At 44.3% G+C, this 20,666-nt stretch overlaps 1 protein-coding gene across 1 annotated transcript in view; it reads left to right on the top strand.

The window, feature by feature from the left end:
• The first annotated feature begins 1,557 nt into the window (after positions 1 to 1,557).
• LOC117530974 (protein kinase C and casein kinase substrate in neurons protein 3-like) overlaps positions 1,558 to 20,666 on the top strand; it is a 32,104-nt gene continuing 12,995 nt past the window's right edge. The window contains exons 1-4 of the mRNA XM_034193953.1: positions 1,558 to 1,698; positions 5,759 to 5,868; positions 5,949 to 6,105; positions 6,247 to 6,482. Coding sequence (XP_034049844.1) covers positions 5,812 to 5,868; positions 5,949 to 6,105; positions 6,247 to 6,482 — 450 coding nt within the window. The 5' untranslated portion in view covers positions 1,558 to 1,698; positions 5,759 to 5,811. The remainder of the gene's footprint in view (positions 1,699 to 5,758; positions 5,869 to 5,948; positions 6,106 to 6,246; positions 6,483 to 20,666) is intronic.

The raw sequence follows: 20,666 nt of genomic DNA, 5'->3' as shown, positions 1-20,666 counted from the left end.
ATAAGTATAACATAGTGGAATGGGGCTGTGCAAAGGCATGCAGATGTACCTTTCAGTGCAGGGATGATCAATCTGTACTTTTTGGGAGTGGGAGGGGGAGGCAGGGTAAATGGGGGTCTCTGGCATTATTTATAAGTCTAGCTGTGGATGGAATTAGATGTTTGTGTCTTGAGTGTGTGGACCTCAGCCGTCTGCCAGAGGGGAGGGTGACAAAAAGTTTGTGTCCTGGATCAGAGGGATCAGCCACTATCTTCCTTGCTCACCTCAGGGCCCTGGAGGTGTACAGGTCCTGTAGGGATGACAGATTACAGTCGATCACCTTCTCTGCTGCGTGAATGATACGCTGCAGTTTGCACCTGTCCTTAGCAATGAATTAATTTGGTGATTGTGTTCAAATGAGACTATCCATCAAACTGGCTTCAAGCTGAAGCTGAAAACATCTACAAGCCAATCAATGTCAAGTATGAAGAGACGCTGCCTACACAGATGATGATGACGCCAGGATGTAAGCAGGACATAAAAAGTTTGTCAGTCCTACCACATCATTGCAATATGAACCCAAACTAACTGGACCAAGTGCATACAAACCTGAACCTTGTTTCAGACCTTGTTAAAGTTCAAAGTTCTTTATTAATCGTCTCCTTTCGGAGAAATTTAGTTTGGTGCATGAGGGGGCTCACCTGCACAGACAATAAAAACAGGACCAGCCTTTACACAATAAAAGCCACAGAAATAAATATCACCATCAATAAAATAACATAAATAACCAAAAATAACCTTAAAAAAAAAATCACTATAATCAGCCCACTATATCCTACTAAAACCACACAGCCATTTACCACTCGCCATACAACTGCAAAATGTGCAAAATTTGTCCTAAGACATACATACAATTTAAGCTTGTTCACTAATAAGCTTAATAGACAACGAACAAATGAGTGTTTGTACCGATTACATTTGCACAAAGGAACACGATATCTCTTACCAGAGTTTAGCAAGGTGTACTCTGAGTGCAGAACATGTGAGCTGTCCATTAAGATGTTTTTGCTTGTGTAATGGTTGCTCTGTCAGAGAGTTCTAGTTCAGAGAGTTACAGACCTTCATGTGTGAAAACGTCCCGAATCAGATTCTAGAAATTCAGACCAAGATATGGTTGATCTAAGATGACTCACACATACACGCTGGACTTTTCAGAATACGCTCACAACCCTTGTGGTAAGTTTAGAGTATTACTCTACATCCTGTACTCTGACATGCTGTTTTCTGCAGGCCTGAGAACACCAGTTCACTAAAGGATCACGGGGTTAACAGGGCAGCTCATAACACGCTGTCTCCTCAAACACGTACGCTAATTTGCTCACATGAGTTTGCAGCACAGCGACGTGACTTTGTGACCCTCATACTGTCAAAATAAAGGTTCAGCATCTCATTAGCACCATATTGAGAGAACCAGAGGGAGGGACGTGCAGGGAGCCACAGAAGGAGGGTGGAATTTTCCAGCTGTTTTTCTAATAGCAGAGCAGAAAAAGAATGAGAGAGTGAAAGACAGGGGCAGGAGAAACTAAGAGTCGGGCCAGAAGTGAGCTAAAGAAAGAGGAGAAAGTAAAGTAGAGAAAGCAAAAGAAGTGTTCATCTATGGACTAAGTGTGAACAACAGCATCACAGCTGACAGGGGAGGCGTGCCACGGTGCCAGAAAGGTAAGTTTCTCCTGTTTGTTTGCCCCGGAGTCAATTACCAGCAAAGTGATTACTATGTAAAATGCGGTGATTAGTTTAATTTTATTCTGCTTGCATTGTCGCAGCAACTCACGCCCCACTTTCAGACCGACAGTGTGCGTGTGTACGTGTGTGTAACTTTAAGTTCCAAGGGAAAATTAGGTCAGCGAGAGAGGAGAGAGGCATGCGTTAGAGGAGAAGAGGCACACTGGGAGAGGGGGAGACGCGCACACAAATGAAGACAAACCTCCAGCAGCCCTTGAACTACAGTAACAAGTGGTAACTTGAGTAATCAGTGGTGATTCAAGGAGTAATGTAAGTGCTGGTTTCTCCCAGGCATGACGGCTGCCACTTTTGTTTGTTTTTTTATTTTTTTGGCATGTGGATTTTCTTCTCGAGCATTAAAATACTTTGCTGTGCGAACGCGGAGGATGAGCTGTAACCGCCTCTGGATGACAGCAAGTCAAACTGAAACACTCTCCAAAGTTCAACCCAACTTTCCACTAGAAGGAGGGGATGATGATGATGATGAAACTAGATGATAATTTAACTTTGAAGACCAGCTATTTGAAGGAACAAAAGGTCGAGGATGAGTCTGACTCTGCCTCGTGCTCGGTCTTGTGATGAGGTGTGGTTAGTCACTTTGATATTACTCAGTGTCGACGTGTTTCCCAGACAGAAATAGGCCAGAATCTGACTGCGTCCTTTGTGTTTGTGCATGCGACTCTTTTTTACTCTTCCATCTGCCTTTTGGCACCCATGTGTTTGCCATATGCTGCGGAAGAACGAGATCTGTGCCGTTCGTTTCGTTTAAAAGCTCATCACGATCTACTTTTGTTAATCAAACGTCACGATGAGAGACGGCGCGAGACAGTTGGGCCGAACAGGCCCCGCGTTAGTCAGAGCAAAGGGGAAAGATGACCTTTCTCCGCTGTTTATTTTGGGAAAGCAACAGGAAGAATGCTGGAGCAGCTGTTCTATTCCTGCTGGCAGATCCCACCCCTGTGAATTCCAGTCTGCCACTGGAAGGACGTTCCTTTTACTCACACTGGGGCTTGTATATGTATCCAAGTGATGCAAATGTAAATAAGATCATCACGATCTCATTAGTTGTTATGGCAATAAGCTCAGCAACACACCATAGGCAGCTCTAGTCTGCAAGCGTGATGACCAAAAATGTCCGTAACGCACACCAGAAAATTAATTTAGAATCTTATGCTTTCAGACTCACTTTCTCACATTCTCCTCACTGATCTGGTTTTATAGCGCCTCGGTTTCAACAGCAACCATGAGACGCTGTTTGTGCACTGCTCTCGGTTTCAACAGCAACCATGAGACGCTGTTTGTGCACTGCTTTTATGATCAGCTGAGAAATCCCATGCTTCCTATATTGCAAGAAGTTTTATTCATTATTTCATTTAACAGAATTGAAAACAACTCAGTCCAGGACTCAGAACCTGGTGAAAATTTTGAACTAAGAGGCCAACGGTTGGGCAGCACGGTGGCTTAGTGGTTAGCACTGTTGCCTCACAGCAAGAAGGTCATGGGTTCGATTCCCGCCTGTGGACTTTCTGGGTGGAGTTTGCATGTTCTCCCTGTGTTTCCTCCCACATCCAAAGACATGCGGATTAGATGAACTGGACTCTTTAAATTATCCATAGGTGTGCGAGTGGGTGTGTTTGTCTGTTTGTCTCCTTGTATCAGACTGGTGTCCTGTCCTGGGTGTACCCCACTGCATGCTCTATGACTGCTGGGATAGGGTCCAGCACCCCCGTGACCCTTGATTGGACTAAGCAGTTGAAGATAAGTGTGAGTGTGTGTGAGTTCAAAATTCAGAAAAGAAGTGAAGGAGAACATTTCCACTTAAAGGAGAGTAGCCTCTATCCTGACTGGGTAGTTTTTCTGTTGTTCTGCACGTACATTTTCCCAAATTTGCGTTTGTGTCCTGTCAGAAGGGTAATCAGTATGATTCATATTTCTGCAGAGTTTGTAGCTCTATGGGATAGGACTATATTGCCTGCATATCGACCAGGGTTTGATTCCAGGTGTGTGTTCTGTGCTACCCCTCTGCAGTGGTGGGCACAACTAACAGAAACTTTAGCTTCGATAACCATTAAACTGCTAACTGAAAAGTTAACTTTTATACTAATAAACCGCTAAAAAAATTAGCAGAAGTTATGGCTAACCGCTAACTTTTAGTATTGACTCGGTACACTGTCGGCTACTAATAAGCCAATTTCTGAGTTTAAGGGGCTGCTGGGTAAATTCAAAGGCAATCAAACACAAAACAAACGCATGAAAAATAAATTTAAAAAAATAAACCAACAAACACTGTCATCATTTTTATCAAAAGCAGCAGATCGCAGTATTAGAAGCCACAGTTTATCTCTATATTATATATTTAGAAACCGTTAACCGAGCTGTGGCTCACCTGTATGGGTTGCCGCGGACTTTATTCGAGCGCCCTCTCGTGGCCAATTTTGGCTGAGCTCAATACAAACGTAATTTGGTCACTTTTCAAAGGGGTCAGAATCATCAATAAAGTTAATTTAATGCACAATGGTTCATTTCGGGTCAGCTTGGTGTATAAATCTCATCGTTCCAGGCAATGATAGCTATCAGCTGGCTGTTAGAAGCACGTTAGAGAAAAACAAAACCAGATTATTTCAATAGATAATCAATGCAGCCCAAGCTTGTTTTCATTGGGCAGCCAGTCGCGGATGTATGAATTCTCGCCTTCGGATTGGCCACTTCGCTGGAAGTGACGTGGCTCCGAGGCAACCCATTGCGTTCACAAACACGAAACAAATGCACGAAAATAAATTTAAAAAACTAATGACTTTTGAGCTGCTTACATATCATTTTTGTCCACATTTTTGCCTCTTCCATAGAATTTACTACTGACAGGCACAGACAAGCACTGGAAGGTTGTGACAGCTGGCAGTTAACTTGACATGCAAAGACTGTATGTTACTCACAAGCAACAAATAAATAACTACAGGGTGGAAACCCCCCCCCAAAAAAAACAGAACCCATATAACTTGTAATAAATTCTACAAAAGTCCAGCAAATTTCTTAAACTTCAGTCTGTGTATGATTATTCCCCAAAGTTTCAGTTATTTTGGTTGCTTTGTGTAAAAGTCCTGTCCTGTCAAAATTATGCTCCAAATGGTATGTTTTTGGGGGGTGTAATAGGTCTCCAGGCAAAGTGACTTTTCTTTGGTTGACCGGGCCACACATGTTGGGGAAGATGATTGGAAAAATAGTCTTCCCCAACATGTCTTGGTCAACCAAAGATAAGTCATTTTGCCTGGAGACTTATTTCACCAACAAATCATACCATTTGGAGGATAATTTTGAAAGAACATGACTTTTATGCAAAGCGACCAAGATAACTGAAACTTTGGGAAATGATTGTACACAGACTGAAGTTTAAGTCCAGCAAATTTCTTGAAATTTTCAGGAACTCTGTAGAAGTTATTACAAATTTTATGGGTTCTTTTTTTTTTTTTTTTTTGGATCACCCTGTTTCTCTGTGAATCCTTAAATCAGAGTCATTTATGTTCCATCAGACAGACTTCTCTTGCAGGTTCGTCATGGAAAATGAGAACTCTGCAAGTTTGTTTTAACCGAGCGACAAAAAGTTGTATGGTGACGTGTTTGATTTAGTGTTTCATACTTGGTATCGCACGTCATGCCTTGTGAATATTTTGCATATGTACATCATGATGTTGATGCTCAAGCAATATATCATGTTGTTCATGCACTTCAAATTTCCTTTGACATGCATTTTTGCACATTTACTTCAAGTTCTGTCGGCCCACAACTATTAATCACACTTCAAATAGTCCCACCAGCAAAAAAATACCTCACTAACTGCCGTACAGTGGAGCTCAGTTTATGAGGTAATCAGCCTGCTGTCTCTGCACATGACACGGCAGAGACGTCCAACCTGTTACATGAAGATCTACTACGGCGTGCCAATAAAAAGTTGCTTGTTTTGCATCTTAACCAGTTTTGCAACTCTCTTGTTGAACATCAGCAGCTATTTCTCCCTCTCTGAGACGAACAAGTTCCCAAAAGAAATTTTAAAAAATGGCGAGCCTTCCCAAGGAACCACCTGAGGATGCCAAGAAACAGAGCTTCTGGATGGTGAGGATTTGTATTTCTGAAGTGATGGAAGAAACCAGGACTGCTTACATGTTTTTATGTACATGTTTTTATTGTCCCAGCCGGACAATTATGGACGCACAGTGCATCGGACTGAGCAGTTCTATCAGGCCTGCAATGACATTGCTGCGTGCTTCCTGGAGAGGGCCAAATTAGAAAAGCAGTACGCTCAGCAGCTCAGCCAGTGGAGCAGCAAGTGGAAACCTATTGTGGATTCTCGTAAGTAGAAGAAAAATAGGCCTTGAGATCATCTGAGTCTTCATCAACTTTCTAATGGGTGCGTGGTATTGGCAGACATCTGTCCTTTTGTGTTATCTCATTCTTGCGGTCTGTCTGTTTTGTCTCCCGGCGTTCCTCCAGGGCCACTCTATGGTTCCCTCATGAGGGCGTGGCAGTGCTTCTTCACCTCCACTGAGCGTTTATCTGCCATCCACTCGTCCATCTCCCAATCCCTTGTTTCAGAGGAAGGGCAGAGAGTGAGAGCCTGGCAGAAGGAGAACTTTCCAAAGAAGATCTTCTGCGGTTTCAAGGAGAGCTACGAAAACAAAACAAGCTTCTCACGAGCTCAGAAACCCTGGACCAAGAAGCTCGTGAAGGTCAGCAACACATGAGTCCTTTACATGAAGCATTTTGTGTGTATGTGTCTGTCTGAGGACTACTTTAGGTTGTTGATCTTCATTGTGGGATAGTTTGGTTTCTGGAGGAGCATCGAATTCAGTGAGCCAGTTTCACAGTTAACAGGATTTTAGGGTGAAGATTAAAATTTGGTTTCAACAATAACAGGTGGAGGGTCTACAGTATAGAATGGATTAAATCTTTGAGTTTATCACAACCACAGAAATACTCAGGCATAAAATATGCAGAAATGCAAATGTTTATGCCACTAATTTAATTTTACAAAAAAACTAGAGCGCCACGCTGGTAGAGCGCAAACCTCCGCCAACACTAGTTTCCAATTTCACAAATTTTTATGTTGGACAAAATTTTCAAGGTCAAAGTCTTGTTAGAAGTCAGTTTTCATAAGCTAAAATAAAATACAAAATATAGATCAAAAGGGCTTTTCAATGTTAAAAAGAATCAAACATTTGTTAAATCCACAATACAGATCAGATGCGGATCAAACAGTCTATTCATTGAGAGTGCCAGTTTACACCTCATTGTCACAAATGAGAGTGATTGGGGCACTTTTGATTGAAATATAATGCAAAATGTACAGCAAATGGGCTTTTCAATATTAAATTCAAATGTCCACAAAATCCACAATCCAGACCAAACTTTGTCAGGTGATAGTGAGTGCCAGTCTGCACCTCACTTTCAAATATGAGAGTGATTGTGGGATGTTTGTTTAAGATATAATGTAAAATACGAGGGCTGTCCATAAAGTATAGGTCCTTTTTATTTTTTTCAAAAACTATATGGATTTCATTCATATGTTTTTACGTCAGACATGCGTGAACCCTCGTGCGCATGCGTGAGTTTTTCCACGCCTGTCGGTGACGTCATTCGCCTGTGATCACTCCTTGTGGGAGGAGTCGTCCAGCCCATCGTCGGAATTCCTTTGTCTGAGAAGTTGCTGAGAGACTGGCGCTTTGTTTGATCAAATTTTTTTCTAAACCTGTGAGACACATCGAAGTGGACATGGTTTGAAAAATTAAGCTGGTTTTCAGTGAAAATTTTAACGGCTGATGAGAGATTTTGAGGTGATACTGTCGCTTTAAGGACTTCCCACGGTGCGAGACGTTGCGCAGCGCTCTCAGGCGCCTTCGTCAGCCTGTTTCAAGCTGAAAACCTCCACATTTCAGGCTCTATTGATCCAGGACGTCGTGAGAGAACAGAGAAGTTTCAGAAGAAGTCGGTTTCAGCATTTTATCCGGATATTCCACTGTTAAAGGAGATTTTTTTAATGAAAGACGTGCGGACGGATTGCAACGTCGGCTCGCAGTCGCCGCGACGCTCCGCCACAGGAAAAACACCTCTGTTGGAAGCCTTAAGGACAAGTTGGAACATGTCCAGCTGTTAAACAATTTCTCATATACTCACTCCACTGAAAGCCATCAAAAGCCGCCTGGATTTTACAAATGGTTATCAACACGGAGGTGTTTTTCCTGTGCCGCCGCACCGCACCAGCTGCGTCCCGACGCGCGGACCCGTCCGCACGTCTTTCATTAAAAAAATCTCCTTTAACAGTGGAATATCCAGATAAAATGCTGAAACCGACTTCTTCTGAAACTTCTCTGTTCTCTCACGACGTCCTGGATCAATAGAGCCTGAAATGTGGAGGTTTTAAGCTTGAAACAGGCTGACGACGGCGCCTGGGAGCGCTGCACAACGTCTCGCACCGTGGGAAGTCCTTAAAGCGACAGTATCACCTCAAAATCTCTCATCAGCCGTTAAAATTTTCACTGAAAACCAGCTTAATTTTTCAAACCGTGTCCACTTCGATGTGTCTCACAGGTTTAGAAAAAATTTTGATCAAACAAAGCGCCAGTCTCTCAGCAACTTCTCAGACAAAGGAATTCCGACGAAGGGCTGGACGACTCCTCCCACAAGGAGTGCTCACAGGCGAATGACGTCACCGACAGGCGTGGAAAAAACTCACGCATGCGCACGAGGGTTCAAGCATGTCTGACGTAAAAACATATGAATGAAATCCATATAGTTTTTGAAAAAAATAAAAAGGACCTATACTTTATTGACAGCCCTCGTATACATTAAATGGGGTCTTCAATGTTAAATTTCAATGGCCAGAAAATCTGTAATCTGGATCAGATCAGGATCAAACTTTGTCAGTCAAGAAAGGATACCATCCTACATAATGCTCTCAAATATGAAAGACATTTGATTTTTTTTTTTTTTTTGAGTTATGAAATTTCAAAATTCTTTCAATGTTAAAAATAGGGATTTTTCCAATTTTCCAAGATTTTTCCTGACTTTGCCCTTTGACCTATGACCTTGAAAATTTGATCACTTCTTGCCTATCAAAATATAAATCTTTAGTTAAAATGTCATAATGATATATGAAAAATTGGGGGTCCAGGCTGTTCACAAACAGACACACAGACAAACAAACGAATAGGGACCATAACTTAACCTCCTCCAACTTTGTTGGCGGAGCTAAAAATCAAACAACTCAAATTCAACTAAAACCTTGATTCTCCCATTATTTCATATCTCTAATATCTGAACATTCCATGCCATTTTCTTCCGCTTCATCCGAGGTCGGGTCGCGGGAGCAGCAGCTCAAGCAAAGCCTCCCAGACCTCCTAATCCACACACACCTCCCCCAGCTCCTCTGGGGGAACCCCGAGGCATTCCCAAGCCAGCTGCGAGACGTAGTCCCTACAGCGTGTCCTGGGTCTTCCCTGGGGCCTCCTCTCGATGGAACGTGCCCGGAACACCTCTCCAGCGAGGCGTCCAGGGGGCATCTGGAAAAGATGCCTGAGCCACCTCAGCTGGCTCCTTTCGAGGTGGAGGAGCAGCAGCTCGACTCCGAGCTCCTCCCGAATGACCGAGCCCCTCACCCCATCTCTAAGGGAGTACCCAGCAACCCTGCGGAGGAAACTCATCTCGGCCGCTTGTACTCACGATCCTGTTCTTTCGGTCATGAGCCAAATTTCATGACCATAGGTGAGGGTCGGAACGTAGATCAATTGGTAAATCGAGAGCTTTGCCCCCCTGCTCAGCTCTCTCTTCACCACGACGGTCCGATACAGTGACTGCATCACTGCAGACGCTACACCAATCCGTCTGTCGATCTCACTCCATCCGTCCCTCTCTTGTGAACAAGACCCCGAGATACTTAAACTCCTCCACTTGAGGCAAGGACACTCCACCGACCTGAAGAGGGCAAAGCACCTTTTTCTGGTCGAGAACCATGGCCTCAAATTTGTAGGTGTTGATTTTCATCCTGGACGCTTCACACTCAGCTGCAAACCGCTCCAGTGCACGCTGAAGGTCCTGATTTGACAAAGCCAACAGAACCACATCGTCTGCAAACAGCAGAGACGAGATTCTGTGGTTCCCAAACCGGACCCCCTCTACACCCTGACTGCACCTAGAAATTCTGTCCATAAAGGTAATGAATAGAACCAATGACAAAGGGCAGCCCTGGCGGAGGCCGACATGACCTACTACCGGCGATGCGAACCAAGCTCCTGCTGTGCTTGTACAGGGACCGGATAGCCCTTAACAAAGGACCCCGGACCCCGTACTCCTGGAGCACCCCCCACAGGGCGGCTCGAGGGACACGGCCGAACGCCTTCTCCAGATCCACAAAACACATTTGGACTGGTTGGGCGAACTCCCATGAACCCTCGAGCACCTGATGGAGCGTGTAGAGCTGGTCCAGTGTGCCGCAACCAGGATGAAAACCACACTGCTCCTCCTGAATCCGAGGTTCGACTATCAGTCGAATTCTCCTCTCCAGTACTCTGGAATAGACCTTATCGGGGAGGCTGAGGAGTGTGATCCCTCTGTACATGGAACACACCCTCCGGTCTCCCTTCTTAAACAGAGGGACCACCACCCTGGTCTGCCAATCCAGAGGCACTGTCCCTGACCGCCACGCGATGTGGGAGAGACGTGTCAACCAAGACAGTCCCACAACATCCAGAGACTTAAGGTACTCCGGACGGATTTCATCCACCCCAGGAGCCTTGCCACCGAGGAGCTTTCTGACCACCTCAGTGACTTCGGCCTGGGTGATGGATGAGTCCGCCTCTGAATCCCGAGTCTCTGCTACCTCTTCGGAAGACGTGATGATGGGATTGAGGAGATCCTCGAAATATTCCTTCCACCGCCTGACAACATCCCCAGTCAGGGTCAACAGCTCCACACCCGCACTGTAGACAGTGTTGGTGGAGAACTGCTTCCACCTCGCTCTCCTTCTCACCTTCGCTCTCAGACTGCAGGCTTACTTGTAGTTCCTAGGGTTTGTAAGAGTAGAATGGGAGGCAGAGCCTTCAGCTTTCAGGCTCCTCTCCTGTGGAACCAGCTCCCAATTCAGATCAGGGAGACAGACATCCTCTCTACTTTTAAGATTAGGCTTAAAACTTTCCTTTTTGCTAAAGCTTATAGTTAGGGCTGGATCAGGTGACCCTGAACCATCCCTTAGTTATGCTGCTATAGACGTAGACTGCTGGGGGGTTCCCATGATGCACTGTTTCTTTCTCTTTTTGCTCTGTATGCACCACTCTGCATTTAATCATTAGTGATCGATCTCTGCTCCCCTCCACAGCATGTCTTTTTCCTGGTTCTCTCCCTCAGCCCCAACCAGTCCCAGCAGAAGACTGCCCCTCCCTGAGCCTGGTTCTGCTGGAGGTTTCTTCCTGTTAAAAGGGAGTTTTTCCTTCCCACTGTAGCCAAGTGCTTGCTCACAGGGGGTCGTTTTGACCGTTGGGGTTTTACATAATTATTGTATGGCCTTGCCTTACAATATAAAGCGCCTTGGGGCAACTGTTTGTTGTGATTTGGCGCTATATAAAAAAATTGATTGATATAAAAAAAATTGATTGATTGACCTCCGGAGGTGTCGAGCAATTTGCCAGAATTTCTTCGAGGCCGACCAATAGTCCTCCTCCATGGCCTCCCCGAACCCCTCCCAGACCCGGGTTTTTGCCTCTGTGACCGCACAGGCTGCAGCACGCTTGGCCTGCCGGTACCTGTCAGCTGCCTCCGGAGTCCCACCTGCCAACAAAGACAAGTAGGACTCCTTCTTCAGCTTGACGGCATCCCTTACTTTCGGCGTCCACCACTGGGTTCGGGGATTGCCACCGCGACAGCACCAGAGACCCCTGTGCCCACAGCTGCGAGCGGCCACATCGACAATGGAGGTGGAGAACATGGTCCACTCGGACTCCGTGTCTCCAACCTCCCCCGGTATCTGGGAGAAGCTCTCCTGGAGGTGGGAGTTGAAGACCTCGCTGACAGAGGGTTCCGCCAGTCATTCCCAGCAGACCCTCATGATACGTTTGGGCCTGCCAGGTCTGACCGGCTTCCTCCCCTCCCAGCGGATCCAACTCACCACCAGGTGGTGATCGGTTGACAGCTCAGCCCCTCTCTTCACCTGAGTGTCCAAGACACATGGCCGAAGGTCAGATGATACCACTACAAAGTCAATCATTGACCTCCGGCTCAGGGTGTCCGTGTGCCACGTGCACTTATGGACACCCTTGTGCTCGAACATGGTGTTCGTGATGGACATACTGTAGCTAACACAGAAGTCCAACAACTGAACACCACTTGGGTTCTGATCGGGAGGCCGTGCTTCCCGATCACCCCCCTCCAGGTCTGACTGTCACCACCCACGTGGGCGTTGAAGTCCCCCAGGAGAACAATGGAGTCCCCAGTCGGAGCACTATCTAGTACCCCTCCCAGGGACTCCAAGAAGGTTGGGTACTCTGCACTGCCGCTCGGCCCGTAGGCCAAGACAACAGTGAGAGAGCTGTCCCCAACCCAAAGGCGTAGGGACACAACCCTCTCGTTCACCGGGGTAAACTCCAACACATGGCGACTGAGCTGGGGAGCAATGAGCAATGCTACCCCCGCCCGCCACCTCTCCCCATGGGCAACGCCAGAAAAGTAGAGCGCCCAGCCCCTCTCCAGAAGTTGGGTACCACAGCTCAAGCTGTGCGTGGAAGTGAGCCCAACTATCTCTAGTCGGTACCTCTCAACCTCCCTCACAAGCTCAGGCTCCTTCCCCCCCAGCGAGTTGACATTCCACGTCCAGACAGCCAGAGACTGTGAGTGTGGACCGGGCCACCTGGCCACCCAGCCTCGACCGCCACTCAGTCTTCTCTGCACCCAACCCCCATGGCCCCCTCTGCAGGTGGTGAACCCACAGGACGTAATATCTGAACAATGAACTCAGATTAGAGATCATAAAGAATTAGAAGATCACTTATTAGAATGTAGCTCTCAACTAAGGCCCAGAACATGTTAGTTTTGTAATGCAAAAAACAAACGGCTCAGTGACTCCGATGCAGTGGTTTCTATTTCTCATTACACCGACTGGTTTCACCAAGTTTACTAAAAACAGATTCCTTCGTAAAACAGTCTGCCTCTCATGTTAGAAATTTTGAGGTGTTGGTTGGAGGATGGAGCTGCACAATGTTGTGTTACCTCTGCTCAGATGGGGAAGGGATTATGGCCTTTCAAATTTCGGTAAACTGACTAAACAAGTTGCAAAATTACAGCTCATTTTATTGAAGGCAACATATTTACTTGGGGGTTCTTAAAAACCAATATTTAATTTTCCTTTTAACACCGTCTGCAGAAGTTAGTGTGTGTGCACATCCACGAGCTTTTGAAAAGGCCGGAAGTTACTTATGACCTCTTGTGGAGCGCGCCTGCTGACGTCCATGAGATGTCTTGTAAATCACTTTAGTCTTATCTGATTTCAAAAACAATATTTTTATGTTTAGAAGTGTTTATTTCTTTTGCAAGCTTTTACATAATATATGAGAAAGATCTTAGATTTACAGAGAAACGTAGCCATTTTGGAGCATTTTTCTGCCACGTTGGATTAGCAGCAAAAGATAGACCAGCCAGCAGATGTCATTGTGCCTCTCTATTCTGAGTGGCTGTCACCATGTGCTTCCCAGCATCACTCGCGCAAGTCATGTGATCTATGACATCGCTATCATGGAGTGCATTAGCCCAACAACCGGCCTGAATTAGACAGGTTTCTGGCTGCCATGTAGGAGTGGGAATTCCCACTCCTAAACAACCAATAGGAGAGCAGCGCTCACACCATACCAAAGTGAGGCTGACGTCAGCGTCTCGGCCACCAACCAATCACAGGCTAGGAGAGAGAGGCCAGTATCCAGCCTAATTCAGGCCGGTTGTCGGGCTAGGAGTGCATGGGTTGCTGCCGTAAGTAGTTCAAGTCTGTCTATTCTAGTTCAATTTTCCCCCTTCAGGGGAACTTTTTATACATTTTTTCTAGACAACACAAATTTTTACCATATTGGCAATGTTATATCATGAATGTCCTATTTAAAGGCTAATAAATAAAATGATAGTGGTGTCAAAATTATTTTTATGCCTTAAATCTTAAAAGGTTTAGTGGCCGTATACCTTTAAGACTAAGGTGTCGAGAACGTTCTTGAAATACCACAAAAAGAAAGAAGAACTTTTACTCTTGAGTCTACAGAAACAGGTAAACTTTGAATGTCTGGTCCATAGGTCATTGTAAAATCATATGAATTATATATTATATGTATATTATATTATATGTTTGCACTCATAAAGCCAGTTCATGAAGTTCTAGATGAAATTAAAGGAAAAGAAAGAGAGAAACCTTTAAATTCTGGTCCATATGCTGAACACACACACACACACACCTTTTTGTTTTACATTAAAAAGTTTGTCTCCAGGCTGCCATAAATTTTAAGTTGACTGTACTTGAAAAGATAAGTTCAGGTAAGTTGTATATTGATTCAACTGGTGCAACACAGTATCACATCTCTTCATGTCAATTTATGCATAACATGAAAAATAGACCAGAACATTTTATGTGTCATGCACATTCTGTTTTGAACACTTAATTTGCATCTCAGATTCTATTTTTAATCCTAACGCCACACAGCAAAATCACCAGGCACAATAAAGTGTCTGCTCTTTTCCATCTTAATTAACACTTTGAAAGCGTTAATTTAATACGGGTGATTTCGCTGTGCAACCATCTATGACTGAAGTGTAGACTCTTGTTGTGAGGTAGGTGCACCACCGGCACACCACTGTGGTGTAAACGGTGATAAACATAGGTTTACAAATAAGCATACGGTAATGTTGTATGTAGGTAACAAACCTGTGTTTGTTGTCCTTTCCAGGATTGTGGTGTGCTGGTAATGCACACGCCTCTAAACAACAAATCCCTGGTTCAAAGTTACACATGCACATGTGTTTTTTTTTTCTTCCTTTAACTGTGGAGCACTTTCTTTTTTACCTCCTCCAACAAAGTTTGAGGAGGTTGTTTGTCTGTTTGTTTGTGAACAGCTTGGAGCCGACAATTTTTTTCATATATCATTATGGAATTTTTCCTGAAGATTCATATCCTCATAGGCAAGAACTGATTAAATTTTCAACGTCATAGGTCAAAGGACAGTGTCAGGAACAATCATGGAAAATTGTAAAAATGCCTAGTTCTAACATTGAATGAATATTCAAAAATTCATAACTCTGTTAAAAAAGATCAAATGTCTTTCATATTTGAGAGCGTAGGATGGTATCCTTTATCGACTGATAAAGTTTGATCCAGATCTGATCCACATTACAGATTTTGTGGCCATTTAAATTTAACATTGAAAAACCCATTTAATGTATATTTTACATTATATCTTAATCAAATGTGCACCAATCACTCTCATATTTGAAAGTGAGGTGCAGACTGGCACTCACTATCACCTGACAATGTTTGATCCGGATCTGATCCAGATTACAGATTTTGTGGCCATTTAAATTTAGCATTGAAAAACCCATTTAATATATACTCGGATTTTACATTATATCTTAATCAAACGTGCCCCAATCACTCTCATATTTGAAAGTGGGGTGCAGACTAGCACTCACTATCACCTGACAATGTTTGATCCGGATCTGATCCAGATTACAGATTTTGTGGCCATTTAAATTTAACATTGAAAACCCCATTTAATGTATATTTTACATTATATCTTAATCAAACGTGCACCAATCACTCTCATACTTGAAACTGAAGTGCAGACTGGCACTCAGTATCACCTGACAAAGTTTGATCCAGATCTGATCCAGATTACAGATTTTGTGGCCATTTAAATTTAACATTGAAAACCCCATTTAATGTATATTTGACATTATATCTTAATCAAATGTGCCCCAATCACTCTCATATTTGAAAGTGAGGTGCAGACTGACACTCGCTATCACCTGACAAAGTTTGATCCAGATCTGATCAAGATTACAGATTTTGTGGCCATTTAAATTTAACATTGAAAACCCCTTTGAATGTATATTTTACATTGTATTTTAATCAAATGTGCACCAATCACTCTCGTATTTGAAAGTGAAGTGCAGACTGGCACTCAGTATCACCTGACAATATTTTATCCGGATCTGATCCAGATTACAGATTTTGTGGCCATTTAAATTTAACATTGAAAACCCATTTAATGTATATTTTACATTATATCTTAATCAAACGTGCCCCAATCACTCTCATATTTGAAAGTGAGGTGCAGACTGGCACTCACTATCACCTGACAATGTTTGATCCGGATCTGATCCAGATTACAGATTTTGTGGCCATTTAAATTTAGCATTGAAAAACCCATTTAATATATACTCGGATTTTACATTATATCTTAATCAAACGTGCCCCAATCACTCTCATATTTGAAAGTGGGGTGCAGACTAGCACTCACTATCACCTGACAATGTTTGATCCGGATCTGATCCAGATTACAGATTTTGTGGCCATTTAAATTTAACATTGAAAACCCCATTTAATGTATATTTTACATTATATCTTAATCAAACGTGCACCAATCACTCTCATACTTGAAACTGAAGTGCAGACTGGCACTCACTATCACCTGACAATGTTTGATCCGGATCTGATCCACATTACAGATTTTGTGGCCATTTAAATTTAGCATTGAAAAACCCATTTAATATATACTCGGATTTTACATTATATCTTAATCAAACGTGCCCCAATCACTCTCATATTTGAAAGTGGGGTGCAGACTAGCACTCACTATCACCTGACAATGTTTGATCCGGATCTGATCCAGATTACAGATTTTGTGGCCATTTAAATTTAACATTGAAAACCCCATTTAATGTATATTTTACATTATATCTTAATCAAACGTGCACCAATCACTCTCATACTTGAAACTGAAGTGCAGACTGGCACTCAGTATCACCTGACAAAGATTGATCCGGATCTGATCCAGATTACAGATTTTGTGGCCATTTAAATTTAACATTGAAAACCCCATTTAATGTATATTTTACATTATATCTTAATCAAATGTGCCCCAATCACTCTCATATTTGAAAGTGAGGTGCAGACTGACACTCGCTATCACCTGACAAAGTTTGATCCAGATCTGATCAAGATTACAGATTTTGTGGCCATTTAAATTTAACATTGAAAACCCCATTGAATGTATATTTTACATTATATTTTAATCAAATGTGCACCAATCACTCTTGTATTTGAAAGTGAAGTGCAGACTGGCACTCAGTATCACCTGACAATATTTGATCCAGATCTGATCCAGATTACAGATTTTGTGACCATTTAAATTTAACATTGAAAACCCCATTTAATGTATATTTACATTATATCTTAATCAAACGTGCACCAATCACTCTCATACTTAAAAGTGAAGTGCAGACTGGTACTCAGTATCACCTGACAAAGTTTGATCCGGATCTGATCCAGATTACAGATTTTGTGGCCATTTAAATTTAGCATTGAAAAACCCATTTAATATATACTCGGATTTTACATTATATCTTAATCAAACGTGCCCCAATCACTCTCATATTTGAAAGTGGGGTGCAGACTAGCACTCACTATCACCTGACAATGTTTGATCCGGATCTGATCCAGATTACAGATTTTGTGGCCATTTAAATTTAACATTGAAAACCCCATTTAATGTATATTTTACATTATATCTTAATCAAACGTGCACCAATCACTCTCATACTTGAAACTGAAGTGCAGACTGGCACTCAGTATCACCTGACAATGTTTGATCCAGATCTGATCCAGATTACAGATTTTGTGGCCATTTAAATTTAACATTGAAAACCCCATTTAATGTATATTTTACATTATATCTTAATCAAATGTGCCCCAATCACTCTCATATTTGAAAGTGAGGTGCAGACTGACACTCGCTATCACCTGACAAAGTTTGATCCAGATCTGATCAAGATTACAGATTTTGTGGCCATTTAAATTTAACATTGAAAACCCCATTGAATGTATATTTTACATTATATTTTAATCAAATGTGCACCAATCACTCTCGTATTTGAAAGTGAAGTGCAGACTGGCACTCAGTATCACCTGACAATATTTGATCCGGATCTGATCCAGATTACAGATTTTGTGGCCATTTAAATTTAACATTGAAAACCCATTAATGTATATTTTACATTATATCTTAATCAAACGTGCCCCAATCACTCTCATATTTGAAAGTGAGGTGCAGACTGGCACTCACTATCACCTGACAATGTTTGATCCGGATCTGATCCAGATTACAGATTTTGTGGCCATTTAAATTTAGCATTGAAAAACCCATTTAATATATACTCGGATTTTACATTATATCTTAATCAAACGTGCCCCAATCACTCTCATATTTGAAAGTGGGGTGCAGACTAGCACTCACTATCACCTGACAATGTTTGATCCGGATCTGATCCAGATTACAGATTTTGTGGCCATTTAAATTTAACACTGAAAATCCCATTTAATGTATATTTTACATTATATCTTAAACGTGCACCAATCACTCTCATACTTGAAACTGAAGTGCAGACTGGCACTCAGTATCACCTGACAAAGTTTGATCCGGATCTGATCCAGATTACAGATTTTGTGGCCATTTAAATTTAATATTGAAACGCCAATTTGGTGTACATTTTGCATTATATCTCAATCAAAAGTGCCTCAATCACTTTCATTTGTGACAATGAAGTGCAAACTGTCACTCTCAATGCATAGACTAAGTTTGATTGGCATCTGAGCCGTATTGCGGATTTAGTGATATTTGATTTTAACATTGAAAAGCCCTTTTGATCAATATTTTGTATTATATTTTATCTTGTGAAAACTGACTTCTAACAAGACTTTGACCTTGAAAATTTTTTCCAGTGTAAAAATTTGTGGCATTGGAAAGTAGTATTAGCGGAGGTTTTGTTGGGAAGGTGTCGTAGCACGGACCCACAACAGGGGGCGCAAATGAACGGACAATGAGTAAGCCAAAAGGTAACAATTTAATGTTGTGACAACACACAACGTAACACACAGAATTTGTAAAGTCAATTAACACCAGGTGACGTGTGGGCAGGCTCGAAGATAGAAGACCCCGACGAGAGAGAGGCCGCGTCCCACACGGCCTCCACCACCAACGGTCTGAAGAACACCGGAGCCGTCAAGTCCCGAGTCCCCAGGTGACCTCTGTCTTCGGCTGTCGACCCTGGTACTGCTGGCAAAAAGCAGAGACAAGATGAATGAGTGTAAGTCCTTACACTCAGTGGTCCACAGTCTGTACACAGTCAGGAGGAGAACCTCCACCTCCGAATCACACACTCGTGCAGCTCTTGTCTAACCACTTATCTGTTCAGAGAGTGTGGCGCAGTCGTCGTCGTCACGCCACACGCCGAAGTCCCGGATTAGGCAACGTCCACAAGAATAAGGCTGCAAGAGAGATCTGGTTTAGTACACACAAAGTGTCAGATAGCAGAGAAAATACCTCTCGGTAGTCGATTTCTCGGCGGGGAGGTGGAGTTGCAGTCCGGCTTAAGTACTGGTGTAGATGAGTGACAGCTGGTGTGATGAGTGACAGCTGTCACTTCCTCTGGGTCTGGGTCTGGAGTGCGGGCTCCAAGCAGGGCGCCCTCTGGTGGTAGTGGGCCAGCAGTACCTCCTCTTCAGCGGCCCACACAACAGGACCCCCCCCTCAACGGGCGCCTCCTGGCGCCCGACCGGGCTTGTCCGGGTGTCTTCTGTAGAAATCGGCCAGGAGGGCCGGGTCCAGGATGAAGCTCCTCTTCACCCAGGAGCGTTCTTCAGGTCCATACCCCTCCCAGTCCACCAGATATTGGAACCCCCTGCCCTTACGACGGACGTCCAGGAGCCTGTGGACCGTCCAAGCAGGCTCCCCGTCGATGAGCCGGGCAGGAGGCGGCGTGGGTCCAGGTGTACAGAGGGGCGAGGTGTGGTGCGGTTTGATACGGGACACATGGAAGACAGGGTGGATCCGCAGCGAAGCCGGGAGACGGAGCTTCACTGCGGCCGGGTTGATGATCTTGAGGATACGGAATGGTCCGATGTATCTGTCCTTTCACTTGGGTGAGTCCACACAGAGGGGGATGTCCTTTGTTGACAGCCACACTTCCTGCCCGGGCTGGTACGTGGGGGTCGGGGACCGTCGGCGGTCCGCATGGGACTTGGCCCTCGTCCGGGCCTTTAACAGGGCAGAGCGGGCAGTCCGCCACACCCGGCGACATCTCCTGAGGTGGGCCTGGACCGAGGGCACACCGACCTCTCCCTCCACCAGCGGGAACAATGGGGGCTGGTACCCCAAACACACCTCAAAAGGGGAGAGGCCGGTAGCAGACGAAACTTGGCTGTTGTGGGCATACTCGATCCAGGCCAGATGGTGACTCCAGGCCGCCGGATGTGCGGAGGTGACACACCGAAGGGCCTGCTCCAACTCCTGGTTGGCCTGCTCTGCCTGGCCGTTGGTCTGGGGGTGGTACCCGGACGAGAGACTCACGGTGGCCCCCAGCTCCTTGCAGAAACTCCTCCACACCTGTGAAGAGAACTGGGGACCACGATCTGAGACGATGTCCGATGGTATCCCATGCAGCCGCAAGACGTGATGGACCAGGAGGTCTGCTGTCTCCTGGGCCGTCGGGAGCTTCGGGAGGGCCACGAAGTGGGCCGCCTTGGAGAACCGGTCCACTATCGTGAGGATTACGGTGTTGCCCTAGGACGGCGGGAGGCCCGTGATGAAATCCAGGCCGATGTGAGACCAGGGGCGATGAGG

This window comes from Thalassophryne amazonica, chromosome 18 (genome assembly GCF_902500255.1).
Source record: "Thalassophryne amazonica chromosome 18, fThaAma1.1, whole genome shotgun sequence".
NCBI classification, from domain to species: Eukaryota; Metazoa; Chordata; class Actinopteri; order Batrachoidiformes; family Batrachoididae; genus Thalassophryne; species Thalassophryne amazonica.
Note: the sequence above shows the minus strand (reverse complement) of the source record. Positions and strands in the feature narration are given on the sequence as shown.